Source organism: Heptranchias perlo, chromosome 13 (genome assembly GCF_035084215.1).
Source record: "Heptranchias perlo isolate sHepPer1 chromosome 13, sHepPer1.hap1, whole genome shotgun sequence".
Taxonomy (NCBI): domain Eukaryota; kingdom Metazoa; phylum Chordata; class Chondrichthyes; order Hexanchiformes; family Hexanchidae; genus Heptranchias; species Heptranchias perlo.
In genome coordinates this window covers 31,665,209-31,680,943 of record NC_090337.1, presented here as the reverse complement: position 1 = coordinate 31,680,943, position 15,735 = coordinate 31,665,209, and the positions used below count along the sequence as shown (strand labels likewise).

Genomic DNA, 15,735 nt, shown 5'->3' with positions numbered 1-15,735 from the left:
CAAACCAAACAAAACTAGTTCAAAAGGTCAATTTTTCAAATAGGAATTTCACAATAAGGTTCAAATAGAAACATTATTACTTCCATTAATCTAACAATGAGGTATGAGGAGGCTGCTGACATCTGTAGAATTGTGCTCAATAAGAATCAGTGCTTTTAGGAGAGGAGGGAAATATAGCAAATGGAAGGATCCCACCAGAGAAATGTTTGTTCAAATTCACTTTTACAATATACTATTAGCTGAACAAGGCATGTAATTACCTAACCAATATCCTTTCCCCATTCTAGAAGGGACAATTCAGAACAGTTTATCAACATTAAATGAAATAACATAAGTATTATTCAGCTGAAATAGCAATAAGAATTAAAACAAGGAAACTTTACCTCTTTTGTTAAAAATGTATGTCTACCTATTAAAGGCCAAGGAAAATGAACACTGCAAAATTCTAGAAACCGGTAATCATTGGTTAGAGATTGTAGAATTGGAATCATTATTGTGAAATCAACAAATATAATTCTTCCTGGTTGTCCATTTCATAATTTCAGTACAATATGAACACTGACTGAAGGAGTTTTAATTCTTAATTATGTGTATATTCTAGTCTGTCCAATACATTATCTTTGAAATTGCTTTATTGATTTTAAATTACTCAGTAAACTAGCAAGTTACAATGTAACATCTGTCTTTCCCAATGTGAAGTAATGAGTACATGAAGGGAAAGACAAATGTACTGACAGTATTGATTTTGTTCTCTATTGTGAACTTTGCAGTCTTCGTTTTCCTTGGCCTTTAATAGGTATACATACATTTTTAGCAAAAGAGGTAAAGTTTCCTTGTTTTAATTCTTATTGCTATTTCAGCTGAATAATACTTATGTTATTTCATTTAATGTTGATAAATTGTTCACTGACAGTCTCCAATTTTATGTCAACCAAAACACCCCAAAATCAATAGCTGGTTGATCTTGAATTGTATAGCTGAGAAGAAAGTAGGACATTAGAGTATGAATAATAACTACCCAAAAATATAATTCACCTTCACGAAGTGAGCAAAGTATGAATGCTACTCCTGGCCCCACAAAAATCTTCAGGCCCGCTGCTGGCTGGCTGTGACCCCTACCCCCCCAGATTGCCTACCACCCCACTTTGAGGTCTGACTTCCAGCTTGCTTCCACAGAGGAAGAGCCAGATTCCCCGCCCTCACATCCCCAGCGATGAGCTGCCTCTGTGCACTCGCTGAGCACTAGCACCTTGCCCAAAATATTTAGATGAGGCCCAACCATGAAAATGGTTCGAGCCTCTTGTTGCCGCTGCTGGGCAGGTGTAGTGTACGCCCTGTCCGACACTTGTCCAATGTGCATTCCAGTTGAAAATCGCCCCCATAATCTGGCTCCCGTTAGCAAAAGGTGGGAGATCACTGATCTATTGGTTAGAAGAAAAGTCAGGTTATGAGGTCTTCAAGCTTTGGTATCTCTTGTACAGTTGTTAGTGTTGATTCAGAACTGTGATGATATATTTGAAAATACTGGCAGGGCTTTTCTGCCATCCCTTCACTGATTTTAGGGTGTTACTCATAGAATTGTACAGCACGGAAGGAGGCCATTCGGCCCATTGTGCCTGTGCCAGCTCGCTGAAAGAGCTACCAATTAGTCCCCTGCTCTTTCCCCATAGCCCTGCAAATTTTTTCTTTTCAGGTATTATTCCAATTCCCTTTTGAAAGTTACTACTGAATCTGCTTCCATCACCCTTTCAGGCAATGCATTCCAGATCATAACAACTTGCTGAGTAAAAAAGATTCTCCTCCTCCCCCCCCCCCCCCCCCCGACATTTTTGTCAATTATTTCCTCAGGTTACTGACCCTTCTGCCAGTGGAAACAGCCCATTTACTCCACCAAAACCTCTCACAATCTTGAATACTTCCATCAAATCTCCCCCCAACCCTCTCTGCTCCAAAGAAAACAATCCTAGCCTCTCTAGTCTCTCCAGACAACCAAAATTCCTCATCCCCGGAATCATTCTAGCAAATCTCCTCTGCACCCTTTCCAAGGCGTTGACATCCTTTCTAAAATGTAGTGCCCAAAATTGGACACAATATTCGAGCTGTGGTCTAACCGGTGATTTATAAAGGTTTAGCATTGGGGAGATGCAGGTGGGAAATGGAATGGGGAAGTGCCTCATCGCCTTCCCATCCATTTTCATGCGTGTTGGATTTCCTTCCCGAGGTGAATACATCTGCCCATTTATGGGTGGGCATATTGAAAGGATGTTCAAATGATGGAAGTATGTCATTGATGTATTTTCTGTCATTTGACCCATAGTAACGCTGGATGCCAGGGATGCTTGCTTATCTCCAACATCCAGTGTTGCTATGGCAGCGGAGGGGAGTTTTCACTTTTAGAAGTGTGGCAAACTGTGCAATCAAATGCTCACAGTCTATAGCACGAAAGTATATATATTTTTTAATCTCAACTTTTAGCAGCACCTTGAAGGCTGCTGGCAATGTTATGCTGAGGCAGATTGCCAAAGCCTGCTGCAGAAAATGTATGATATTGTTGCTGTCACAGAGACATGGTTGAGGGAGGGGCAAGACTGGCAGCTCAATATTCCGGGGTACAGAATCTTCAGGCGAGACAGAGGGGGAGGTATAAGAGGAGGGGGGGTCGCAATATTAATTAAAGAATCAATTACTGCCATAAGGAGGGATGATATATTAGCGGGTTCCTCTAATGAGGCCATATGGGTGGAGCTTAAAAACAAAAAGGGGGCAAGCACTTTGATGGGAGTGTACTATAGGCCCCCAAACAGTCAGGGGGAGATCGAGGAACAGATATGTAGGCAAATCTCAGAAAATTGTGCAAATAATAGGGTAATAATCGTGGGGGATTTCAACTTCCCCAATATTAACTGGGATACTCAGAGTGTAAAAGGCTTAGAGGGTACAAAATTCTTAACGTGCATCCAGGAGAGCTTTTTGAGCCAGCATGTAGAAAGTCCTACAAGAGAGGGGGCGGTACTGGACCTAATTCTAGGGAATGTGGCCGGCCAAGTGGAAGAAGTGCTAGTAGGTGAGCACTTTGGTGACAGTGACCATAATTCGGTGAGATTTAAGGTGGTCATGGAAAAGGACAGGGAGAGGCCGGAAATAAAGGTTCTAAATTGGGGGAAGGCCGATTTTAATAGGATAAGGCAGGATCTGGCCAAAATGGACTGGGATCAGCTGCTTGTAGGAAAATCCGCATCGGAGCAATGGGAGTCTTTCAGAAGGGAGATTGAGACCATACAATGGCAACATGTTCCCGTAAAGGTCAAGGGTGGTTCCAAGAACTCCAGGGAACCTTGGATGTCAGGGGATATACGAGAATGGATTAGGAAAAAAAGGAGGGCTTTTGGCAGATACAAAAGGCTAAAGACGGAGGAAGCCCTAGAGGAGTACAAAAAGTGCAGGGGGATACTTAAAAAAGAAATTAGGAGATCAAGGAGGGGCCATGAAATAACACTGGCGAGCAAAATAAAGGAAAATCCTAAGATGTTTTATAAGTATATTAAGGGTAAGAGGATGACTAGGGAAAAAATAGGGCCCATTAGGAACAAAAATGGCAATCTGTGTGTGGAGCCGGCAGATGTAGGAGGGGTTCTAAATGAATTTTTTGCATCTGTTTTCACTATGGAGAAGGACGATGTAGACATAGAAATACGGCAGGGGGACTGTGATATACTCGAACATACTAACATCGAGCGGGAGGAGGTATTGGCGGTTTTAGCAGGCCTAAAAATGGATAAATCCCCAGGCCCGGACGAAATGTATCCCAGGCTACTGTGTGAGGCAAAGGAGGAGATTGCGGGGGCTCTGACACATATATTCAGAACCTCTCTGGCCACAGGGGATGTGCCAGAGGACTGGAGAACCGCTAATGTAATACCATTATTCAAGAAGGGGAGTAGGGAAAAACCGGGGAACTACAGGCCAGTGAGCCTAACATCAGTGGTAGGAAAATTATTGGAAAAAATTCTGAAGGACAAAATTAGTCTCCACTTGGAGAAGCAAGGATTAATCAGGGATAGTCAACATGGCTTTGTCAAGGGAAGATCATGTCTGACTAATTTGATTGAATTTTTTGAGGGGGTGACTAGGCGTGTGGATGAGGGTAACGCAGTGGATGTGGTATATATGGATTTCAGTAAGGCCTTCGATAAAGTCCCCCACAGGAGACTGGTCAAGAAGGTACGAGCCCATGGAATCCAGGGTGCCTTGGCACTTTGGATACAAAACTGGTTTAGTGGCAGAAGGCAGAGGGTGATGGTCGAAGGTTGTTTTTGTGACTGGAAGCCTGTGGCCAGTGGGGTACCACAGGGATCGGTGCTGGGTCCCTTGCTGTTCGTGGTCTACATTAATGACTTGGATATGAATGTAAAAGGTATGATCAGTAAGTTCGCTGATGATACAAAGATTGGTAGGGTGGTAAATAGTGAGGAGGATAGCCTCAGTCTGCAGGACGATATAGATGGGTTGGTCAGATGGGCGGAACAGTGGCAAATGGAATTTAACCCAGAAAAGTGCGAGGTGATGCACTTTGGAGGGACTAACAAGGCAAGGGAATACACAATGAATGGGAGGACCCTAGGCAAGACAGAGGGTCAGAGGGATCTTGGTGTGCAAGTTCACAGATCCCTGAAGGCGGCGGAACAGGTAGATAAGGTGGTAAAGAAGGCATATGGGATACTTGCCTTTATTAGCCGAGGCATTGAATATAAGAGCAAGGAGGTTATGATGGAGCTGTATAAAACACTAGTTAGGCCACAGCTGGAGTACTGTGTGCAGTTCTGGTCGCCACACTACAGGAAGGATGTGATCGCTTTGGAGAGGGTGCAGAGGAGATTCACCAGGATGTTACCAGGGCTGGAGCGCTTCAGCTATGAAGAGAGACTGGGAAGATTGGGTTTGTTTTCCTTGGAGCAGAGGAGGCTGAGGGGGGACATGATTGAGGTGTACAAAATTATGAGGGGCACAGATAGGATGGATACTAAGGAGCTTTTTCCCTTTGTTGAGGGTTCTATAACAAGGGGACATAGATTCAAGGTAAAAGGCGGGAGGTTTAGAGGGGATTTGAGAAATAACTTTTTCACTCAGAGGGTGGTTGGAGTCTGGAACTCACTGCCTGAAAGGGTTGTGGAGGCAGGAACCCTCACAACATTCAAGAAGCATTTGGATGAGCACTTGAAATGCCATAGCATACAAGGCTACGGACCAAATGCTGGAATATGGGATTAGAGTAGACAGGGCTGATGGCCGGCGCGGACACGATGGGCCGAAGGGCCTCTATCCGTGCTGTATGACTCTATGACTCTCTCTATGACTAAAATCTCCACCTCACTCTGGAAGACTAGCTGGCACCAAAAATATTTAAATGATCTCGAGGCTGGAAGACCGGCCTGGGTCAGGCAGTAGTCATGCCACACCAGAGATGCACACCAGTTCTGCGAAAGAGAAACATCTGGGCTAATATGTTTGTCCTATACTGACCAAAATGTTATGATATTGTAAGTACCCGAAGTAAATAGTCTTGTCTGACTAAGATTAGTTGTATGTTTTTTAAGATATATAATCATCCTTCATTAAATGTTTCATGTATTTTAATTTAAAGAAATAGGCCTGGGAACTAAAACACTGAAAAGCAACATAGAGCTCCACAAAGCAGCTTGACAGTTTACTGCTTCCCTTGTTAATGTAGTCCCTGATTGAGGAACTATCTACTCACTATATTATCTCTTGTATAATTGATTTATGTTCAAGTGGAAAATACAGCATCAATTGCCATTAAAATGCTAGTCACAGCATTCGTTCTCTGAGTATCAACTGTCCAGAGTTCTTGTTTATTCAGAAGGTTGGGGAAAGAAAAGTGTTACGCATAAATTTCATTACTGTAATTGAGAATTTGTATAAATCAGTAAATTTTTGATATTTTCTTAGTGTGTAACATTACACACTAATAAAACTGGTAACATTGGGGTCTAAATTTAACTTGATTGCACCCGTATTATGGGCCTAAATTGGGCAAAAAACCAATTTAGCAGTGCAGACGCCCATGTCTGTTGTGCACTGCTAAGTTAGTTGGGGCATTTGTTTACTCGGCCCTGATGACCACCTGAAATGAGCGTAGACTTCATTTCAATATTGAAATAAGGCTCCTGCGCTCATTTCAGAGCCGGACTCACAAATCTATTTGCCCTAGTCGAAGCATTGCACATTACAAGCTCTGACTGGCATTTCCGGGTCTTGAGCTGCCTTCCCAGTAGTCCTTAAAGGGACTGCTGGAGGCCACTCAGAAAACTTGCAAAGTTGTGTTTTTTGTGGTGTTGGAAGGAGCAGATGGTTCCTCTGGCTGCATAAAACAACTGCAGGCTGCTAATGGCCTACCATTGCACCCCCCCCCCAACTACCCGATTGCCTCACCACCCACCCCCCTCCCATCCCGGACTGGGCCTCAGCACGGGCCAAAATTTTTAACGCCCCAACAGACGAGCTGCCTTAGACAAAGTGAAGAGCAAATGAACTGATCAGTTCTGTAAAGGAAACATTCCATTAACGACAATCTGATTTTTCTGTACTTGTATTTATTTGAGAAAGAGTACAGCACGATAAATATTCTGACTACGTTGGGCTATTAGTTCAGTAATTCTTCTCAGGGTTGGGACAGTATTGATAATAACTGCTGATGGTACTGTTGTAAATTCATGAAAGCCAGTGTTCTAACTGACAGATGCACATTCCAGAAACCACGAGGTTCCTATCCTAATTTTGTACAAAAGCTAAATGTTTTTCTTTTCATAACAATAGTTACAGCTGAAAGAAAAGGGATTACATTGCCTACTCCACAAAAGACTTTCATCAGTTGTGAAAGAAATATGGAGTATACCCTTTCAGGCACACAAAAGAATGTCTTGAGTTCATAGTTGTTGGTGATATATTTTGTTAATATATGAGATAGAATGATCTTTCTAGAATCTTAAATCAATCTCTAAATTCATATTAGAATGTTATGTCACTTGTCTGATGATAATCTACACACATATATTCCTATTTTTATTATTCACGTGACTGATTTCCCTTTTCACTCCACAGAATAATATATAGGATTACAAGGCCGGTTAGTTACACTGCAGTTTTTGTGTTGATCTGACGAGGCACTGAGTGGAAGCCAGGCTCTTTAGAGGGATGGAAAATTGGAAGAATCATAACTTGATTGCCCTTGTGCATCTCTTAGAAGCTACCTCAAGAGCAACCTTGAAGAGAACATTGGGAAAAGCTTGCTATTTTAGTAACAAGAGGTGCAGAGTCTGGGGTGACCAAAAGGGGAGAACAAATGAGTAAAAGTTAGAGCAATACAGACTGATGGTATCTCTTCAATATTCATTATGCTGCCCTACACAGGTAAATTGGATAACATTAACCTGTACTGTGCTATAGATGAGTTACCTCACAGAAGCCCCAACATGTGCGGTGAATGAGTAACTCTATATGCAATGTAAACTTCTAATTTGATATGTAAAAAATTGCCTTTTTTTCCCAAAGTTGCTCCACATCTAAAATGGATGGTAGAAAACAGAGGAAAAGGGTAAATGTAGTATTTTAAACTTTAAAAAAAAATGCTTTTTAGCATAGAATGTGTTCTGTTAGGGTAAAGTTAAAATAATTAAAGAAAAGAGAGAATGGGGAATAAGAGGAAAGGGAGACATAGTGTGTGGAAATTTTTTTTTGTGTTTGTTTTAGTTGTTTAGAGTTAATATTATTATAGTAATAATGCTACCTCTGACATTTAAATCATTTATTACTGTAAAATGAATTTACTTCATCAAAATTTGCGTTGGCTCAAAAATTAAAAGCTAAAGGATGGCACAAGAAGCTAGTAAGTCTAGTAGGTTTGTGGGGATTAAAAAGATTGAGGTAGTTAGAACATAAGAATATAAGAAATAGGAGCAGGAGTAGACCATATGGTCCCTCAAGCCTGCTCCGCCATTCAGTAAGATCATGGCTGATCTTTGGGCCTACACTTTCCTGCTCTATCCCCATATCCCTTGATTCCCTTAGAGTCCAAAAATCTGTCGATCTCAAACTTGAATATACTCAACGACTGAGCATCCACAGCCCTCTGGGGTAGAAATTTCTCCTCATTTTGGTCCTAAATGGCTGCCCCGTTATCCTGAGACTATGCCCCCTAGTTCTAGACTCTCTAACCAGGGGGAAACAACTTCTCACCATTTACCCTCTAAGAATTTTATACATTTGAATGAGATCACCTCAGCCCAGTCTACTCAATCTCTCCTCATAGGACAACCCTCTCATCCCAGCAATCAATCTAGTGAACTTTCATTGCACCGCCTGTAAGGCAAGTATATCCTTCCTTAGGTAAGGAGACCAAAACTGTACACGGTACTCCAGGTGTGGTCTGACCAAAGTCCTGTACAATTGCAGCAAGACTTCCTTACTCTTGTACTCCAACCCCCTTGCAATAAAGGCTAACACACCATTTGCCTTCCTAATTGCCTGCTGTACCTGCATGTTAACATTCTGTGTTTCATGTACGAGGACACCCAAATCTCTCTGAACACCAACATTTAATAGTTTCTCACATATAAAAAATATTCTGTTTTTCTGTTATTCCTACCAAAGTGAATAACCTCACATTTCCCCACATTATACTCCAACTGCCACCCTCTTGCCCATTCACTTAACCGGCCTATATCCATTTGCAGATTGGTTTAAATTGCCCAATAAACTCGTTACAGCTCCTCTTACAGTTACAGAAACACATACTGATTTGGAAGAAAGCTAAAAATAGTTTTTCACTTTTTCTGAAGACTATAATGACACATCTGACCGTTTAACTTACATTTCGTGAACAAAAATAGAAAATTCCTAGATTCAGCTTTTGTTGTGATGGTGACTGAATTGAATTCCAGAAAAAAAAGTTCAGTGAAAGTGACAACCCTTCACGAGTTCATTTAAAATTACCATGACAATATTGGGAGTGACAAGCCTCAATGCACACAGCAATGGCACTGGTGTAATCCTTGACTTGATCTGCATACAAGTTTCATACTGCTTTAAAACTTCACGAATGGTGTTGTGCCTGTATAGTAACTTCAGCCTTTAACAGGACGAATACTAAGCAGCTGTGTGGGATGTTCAGATCACTACAGTAAGTCGGTTTACTCCGCTATATTAGAGGCAGATCTTTGCAGCAGTAAAATCGGCAAATGCAGCCAGCATTTAACCACGTGGAACTAAACTGGTGCTATTTTCAAAACAGCAGTCTCTATAACAGCCGGGTGCGGAATGAAAGACGCCTCGATCATTCGGTTGAGTATTTATACATTGTTTTGATGCAAGTATCTTTCGGGAGCCTACAGCTCAGTTGATTTATTCGGACTGTTAACGATTATGAATCCGAGTTTTAATTTTGCTTTTGAATCCAGAGAGACTCCTTTGATAGCGTCTCACTAAACGACATCTTTTCTCAGGCTGAAAGGTTGAGAAGCAGCTTCGACCAGGCAGGGTTTGCCAAAGAAGACATAACAGCCTGGAATTAGGAACAGTTTGCACTGGTATCATAAATACTGTCACTTAGTGTGATTTAATATAAAACCAGTGAAAAAATCTTTACTGATTTTTTTTATTAATCACGCTAAACAGAACTGTCAGAAATCATCGTTTGATATTTACACTGTTCCAAGCTTGTTACTGGGTTATGTGTTGAGTTATTTAAATAAGATCAGACTGCATTGCATATTTTGATAATGTAATGCATGAAGACAAATCAGAAAATTTCTAACCCCTAAGTTTAGAAAATCACATACTATTTATAATTAAATGTTATAATTGATCTTAATCTTTATTTTTAATTTTAATATCAAATTCGGCACACAATAGGTTTTCCTATCTCAAAAACATTTAAAAATATTATTTTGAGTGTTTAATTTCATACATCTGGTTTTCTGCAGATTTAACCTTTAACCTTTCAGCAAAGTTTGGACCTATCATTACTTACTGTAATCTTGTAGAACATTGCTACATGTTGTAGAATGTGCATTTAGTTGTAATGTAACTGAATGTATTTTTTTAAATATTCTGTCATATACCATATAGCTGTGTAATAGGCATCAAATACAAAGAAAACATTGGGCCTAATAATCTGTAAATTTCTAGTGAAATCCATTGTAGCTCTCTATTCCACACAAAAGAGCCACTGGGCTATACTGAGAGCTTGATCTTAGAACAGGAAAAGTGATATTGTCAAGGAAGGTTTCTTTAAAACAATTGGTTAACAATTTGTCCATAATATAGAAAAGTTACAAAGTTATGTATGTCGTTAACATTTGAAAGCGAAGTTTAAGAAAACAGAATTCGTTGAGCTTGTAATGTGCATAAAGTGAATCATTATTTAGAATTATTTCATGAACAAATGAACCAGCAAAAATAGCTGGCTGAAGTGCACAAACCAAAGAAAGGTAAGACCTGAGTTTTATTTGAGTGTTATTTGTAGTCATTAGGATATTGAGATGGTGTGACCTGTAAATGACATCAGCACAACTATTATATATTACTCTAATTCATTATGATGTTGAAAAGCCTATCATCATCTGTCCTGACAATCCTTTAAAGGCACATGTGAGGAGTAGAATATAACTATCATGACAAATGCTAGCTCCAGCTTTAGATTACATGACAGAAAGGGTCAATTATATAAGAGTTTGATAACGTGCCAAATGAGACACCTGAGGGCAGATTTTGTAAATGGGCACTCCTCGCAGGGACCGTCTTTGACCATTGCAAGTGAGAGGTAGGAAATCACAGGCACACTCCCCTATATTTTCCACTATTAATTATAATGGACTGAAAATCAGAGCGGGGGGATGGGGACGTGCCCAATATTCGCTCCTGGCAGGTGAAGCTATGTGCTAGAAGCACATGATCATAAAATCAGCCCTTAACTGCAAAGATTAAGACCCATGGTATTAAAAGTAATGTGACAGGGATGGCTGAAAGATATAAAACAGAGAGTAGGAGTAAATGGATGATTATTGTCTCGGTCGCTGTGTAACTTTTACTCTCAATCGGTGTATAGCTCTCTCTCTTCCTGCTATTTAATCAGAAAATGCTGCAAATACTCAGCAAGTCAGTCAGCATCTGTGGAGAGAACAGGCAAGTTAACGTTTCAGGTGTGGCCCCTTTGTTAGTTCTGACGAAGAGCCTACCCCTGAAACATGAACTTGCCTGTTCTCGCCACAGATGCTAAGTGATCTGCTGAGTGTTTGATTTTCTGTTTTTGCTCCAGATTTCCAGCATCCAAAGCTATTATTCAATCAGCTTTTGTATGTTTGTACAAAGTGATCCAATACTTTCTCGCTGGGAACTGCATTAAATTTGAATATTTTGATAATTATGTGGAGTATTTTTAAAATTATATTTTTAAAAAGTTTTAATGCATGTTTTCCCTTTCAGATGGCTTCTAACGACCACTTTAGTGTGGAATACCCTGGGGACCCCTATCCTGGGGACTTAATTGAAATATTTAGACCTGCGTATCAACATTGGGCCCTGTACCTGGGAGATGGTTATGTTATAAATGTGGCACCTTTAGGTAAGATAAATGAAGAAAAGAAACAATTAGTGCTGCACAAATGTTGTCTCTGCTCTGAGTTTAAATTTGAAAATTTAGCAACTAATTCTTAGTTAAAAAATGGGCCTTAAAAACTGTACTGTCCTGAATCTTAAATCGAGTGCTAATCCTAATAAATAAAGACATTCTATCTAAACACTAACACCATACCCCATTCCCACCGACCCTACTGCTTTCACCCATATTTAATCCTTTATTCAGATCCTCCTGTTACAGTTTCTTGCCATTGGCACCTCCAAAATAGAGGACCAAGTACCCTGATAGATTGGTTCTCAATGTGTTATCACAGACTGTGACAACACGCAAGCGTTCTCTTCCATCAACCTCATCACTGGCCTTGCTAGCGACACCCACATCCCATGAATGAATAAAAAAAATTGTGGCATTTTTATATCAAAGAACTTAATGCAGCTGAAGCAATCATGTTTATTTTTGAAATGTTTATTTTTGTATGGATAAAAACCAAGTAATTAAAGCAGATCGACAGCTGTAATGACGTTGGAAGATTTTACATTATTATTATAAAATCATATTTATAGTGTGGATATTTTCTTTTTAACAAACACACAATTGAATTTTTTTTTTGTCATTTTAGTCTTGTACTAAACTTGGGCTTTTGCATTCTGCAGATGAGGGGCCACCTGCTTCATTCACTAGTGCAAAGTCAGTTTTCAGCAGGAAAGCAATGGCAAAAATGCAACTACTTAAAGATGTTGTTGGAAAAGACACTTTTAAAATAAATAATAAATATGACGACAACCATACTCCTTTGCCAGTGGATGAAATTGTTAAGCGAGCAGAGTTCCTGATTGGTCAGGAGGTGTCCTATGATTTGTTGGGAAATAACTGTGAACATTTCGTCACTTTACTTCGTTATGGTGAGGGTGTGTCTGATCAGGTACGTGACTTGAAAAAATTCCGTCCTAACAATGTCTCATGCAAGATTATTTTGCACAAGGCCAATGTAATGTACTCAGCTTCAGTGAAGAAGGCACAGGTAAGATGCAGATCTCAGGCTGGTACATGAATCACTGCAGATTTGGATTTCCTTGCACTGATAGCTGATAAAGGTCCCTTACAGATTTGTGCAAGCACAGAGCAACACCCTTAGATAACAACATTAATGCAATAGTATTGCTGAATGAGTATTAAAGTATCGCAGTGAAAAGATTACGTGAATATGAACCAAATACTTCTCTATATGCAAAGAATTGACATCAACAAGCACTTTGTAAAATGCATCCTATCAATTACTGATTAGCTTTGAAGTGCAAATTTGTATCAAGGTTTTTTTTTGAATCACCATATTGTGAAACATTTCTCTAATATCTACTTTTTAATTATGGATATTTTTTACTGAGTTTATAGGTTTTGACAGGTGTCATTCAAAATGATTTTTTTTGTTTCCAACAACAACAACAACTTGCATTTATATAGCGCCTTTAACATAGTAAAACATCCCAAGGCACTTCACAGCAATGTTATCAAACAAAATTTGACACCAAGCCACGTAAGGAGATATTAGGACAGGTGACCAAAAGCTTGGTCAAAGAGGTAGGCTTTAAGGAGCATCTTAAAGGAGGAGAGAGAGGTAGAGAAAGTGGAGAAATGAAAGGAGGCATGACGACAGGAGAGAGGTGCCAAGGAGTGATAAAGAGAAAAGAAGAAGAAAAAGGGAACTAGAAGTGATGTACTCGGGTCCAGAATCGCATCCAAAATGCGCACATGAATGGATACAGGGAAACTCAAGTTACATAACAAGATTAGGATAGATATGTCCTGGTCATAAAGGGGGAATAGAGAGGAGAAAATAGGAGGTAGTCCAAGAGTGAGGATTATTAAATAACCTATCACCAATGAAGTCATGAGTTGGTTACAGTCATCCTTAGAAATTGAAATAAAAGCATATTTCAGAAATAGACATTAAGTATTTTATTTGACAAACTTATATTTTTAAGATTTGGAAAAATATTTTTTTAATACACTTTTTTTTTAATCTTTAAAAGTGGAGCAAACATGATCAACTGCCAGGTACGTTCACTTTGTGACATATCAACTTTCCACAGCAGCCAACATATCATCTAATCAATAGGTTCCCAAAACTGCTGACCAGTTGTATTAACGCTTTGTTAAATCCACTTTTGTTTCCTCAGGCAAACAGAGCTATGAATGCCATTGGCTTTGTAACGGCTGCCGCTGGTGCCTTCTCACTGATTGGACTGTTTCAAAATAGGTCAAGGCAAAGAAATTATTGAAGAATGTACCGGAATAAGAGGAAAGTAATTGTATATGAAAACTGATGCAAATTAAAAATAAATGAACAAAAATATGGTTTGATCTCTTTTGTTACTATAATTTAGTATGTTTTAAAATTTTATATTCAACTACCTTTAGCCAAATTGTTCATTTATTTTTCTGAGAAAAATTTAGGCAATTTTAAATGATTGTAAGCTTAGAAAACATTGTCTAAGTGACATTAAATTAATATAATATTCCTAAATATTTTTTGATAATGTATTTCACTGTACAAATTTTAACTAATATTTTCAAATTTATAGTAAATTTTACATGTACATTAACTGTACGATGTAAGTCAGTGGGTTGTTTACATTTAATTACAAGGTAAAGTGCAAAATTTATATGTAGTTAGGAAAGCTGACAGATATGCAGTATCCAGATAAATAATAAACTTGCCTATACTTAGAGCTGTATGCAAAGGAGGTTGGTTGTGTATTACCATTTTTTTAATGCTCCAAAAAAGACAGAAATAATCGAAGAGATGCAGGCAGACACGTGCAAAAGGAAAGGAAGAGATACAGAAACTGTAATTGATTTGGTGATAGACAAAAGCAGTTTTGGCACTTACCCAAGTTCTTTATGAACCTGCTGTATAATGGTTAAGAGTACTTTCATCTTTTTCTAAAGAATACCATTGTAATTTGCATAACATGTAAACAAATCAAAATGAACTAGTAATGTAAGACAAAAAACAAGTGTCATACAGGGATAGATGGAGAAGGAGATACACAGACAGACAGGGATAATTGGAGGAGTGACAGAAGCAGACAGGAATTGATGGAGAAGGAGTGATAGAGACAGACAGTGATTGAGGAGAAGAGACAGACACGGATAGTTGGAGAAAAAGAGACAGGGACAGATGGGGATGGGGTAACAGGGATAACTGAAAAGGAAGAGATAGAAAAATACAAGGCATTGTAGAGAGGGATATATTAAGGATAGAGAGTGAGACGAAGACCGTGAATTTCCTCAGATGTTCCTCGAATTTCACTGTACATTAGTGGGGTTTCCAACAAAGCTACGGCGGTGAAGGAGGAGCAGCTCTGAGGAAATTACCAGCCCAAGAGATGAAGAGGGATAAAACTCAACAATAAAATCCCGAAGACTGAAATGAGACAGATGATGAAAAAAATCCCTAAAATGTTGTTTTGAGAAGAGAAAATTATCAAACAGTTCAATGCTTCTTTATGGTGAGTTTTAATTTTTTTATAGTAGAAAGTCACTTGTGTGCAACTCTTGCAGTTGAGATGATGCATTGTTAATAAGGCACTAAATGTTGGCTGGTGCTTGATGGAAAATGAAATGTTAAAATAGCTTTATAAATTTGCCCAAGTAATTTTAAAGAACAGATTATATATAACCAGGATTTACAAATGTCTTATTTGTAAACAAATGATTTGTTGTGTATTAAGGAACATGTAAAGTTACTTGAGCATGGGATAAATTTGCATCTATCCACCTCCACCTCATAAGTGGACTGGACTACATTCCAAATATGGACCATGATGCTTTACATATAGTTGGAATCTGTGCAGAAAGTTGCAAAAATACATGACATTCATTAAAAATGTATGTATTTATTTGATTTGTCTTCCTCTTTGTGTAGATGAAACTCAATGTATGGACAAGCACTGATCATCAACCTACGACGGGCAATGATATTTCTCATGATAGAGCTGATGGAATGGCTGTGGCATGAGTACCACTGCAATGGCCCATCTGAGATTTTCTTTTAAACTTTGAAACAAAATTTAAAGGTT

At 39.1% G+C, this 15,735-nt stretch overlaps 1 protein-coding gene across 8 annotated transcripts in view; it reads left to right on the top strand.

Annotated features, from left to right (window-relative positions):
* Positions 1-14,004, top strand: part of plaat1 (phospholipase A and acyltransferase 1) — a 37,837-nt gene extending 23,833 nt beyond the window's left edge. For 5 of the 8 annotated variants that reach the window (XM_067995293.1, XM_067995292.1, XM_067995298.1 and 2 more), the window contains 3 exons: positions 11,500-11,638; positions 12,307-12,575; positions 13,831-14,004. In XM_067995293.1, coding sequence (XP_067851394.1) covers positions 11,500-11,638; positions 12,307-12,575; positions 13,831-13,932 — 510 coding nt within the window. In that variant the 3' untranslated portion in view covers positions 13,933-14,004. Of the gene's footprint in view, positions 1-5,443; positions 5,538-9,052; positions 9,197-9,263; positions 9,357-11,499; positions 11,639-12,306; positions 12,576-13,830 lie in introns of those variants that run through there. The other 3 variants (XM_067995295.1, XM_067995296.1, XM_067995291.1) reach the window with 3 other exon arrangements.
* The last annotated feature ends 1,731 nt before the right edge of the window (positions 14,005-15,735 follow it).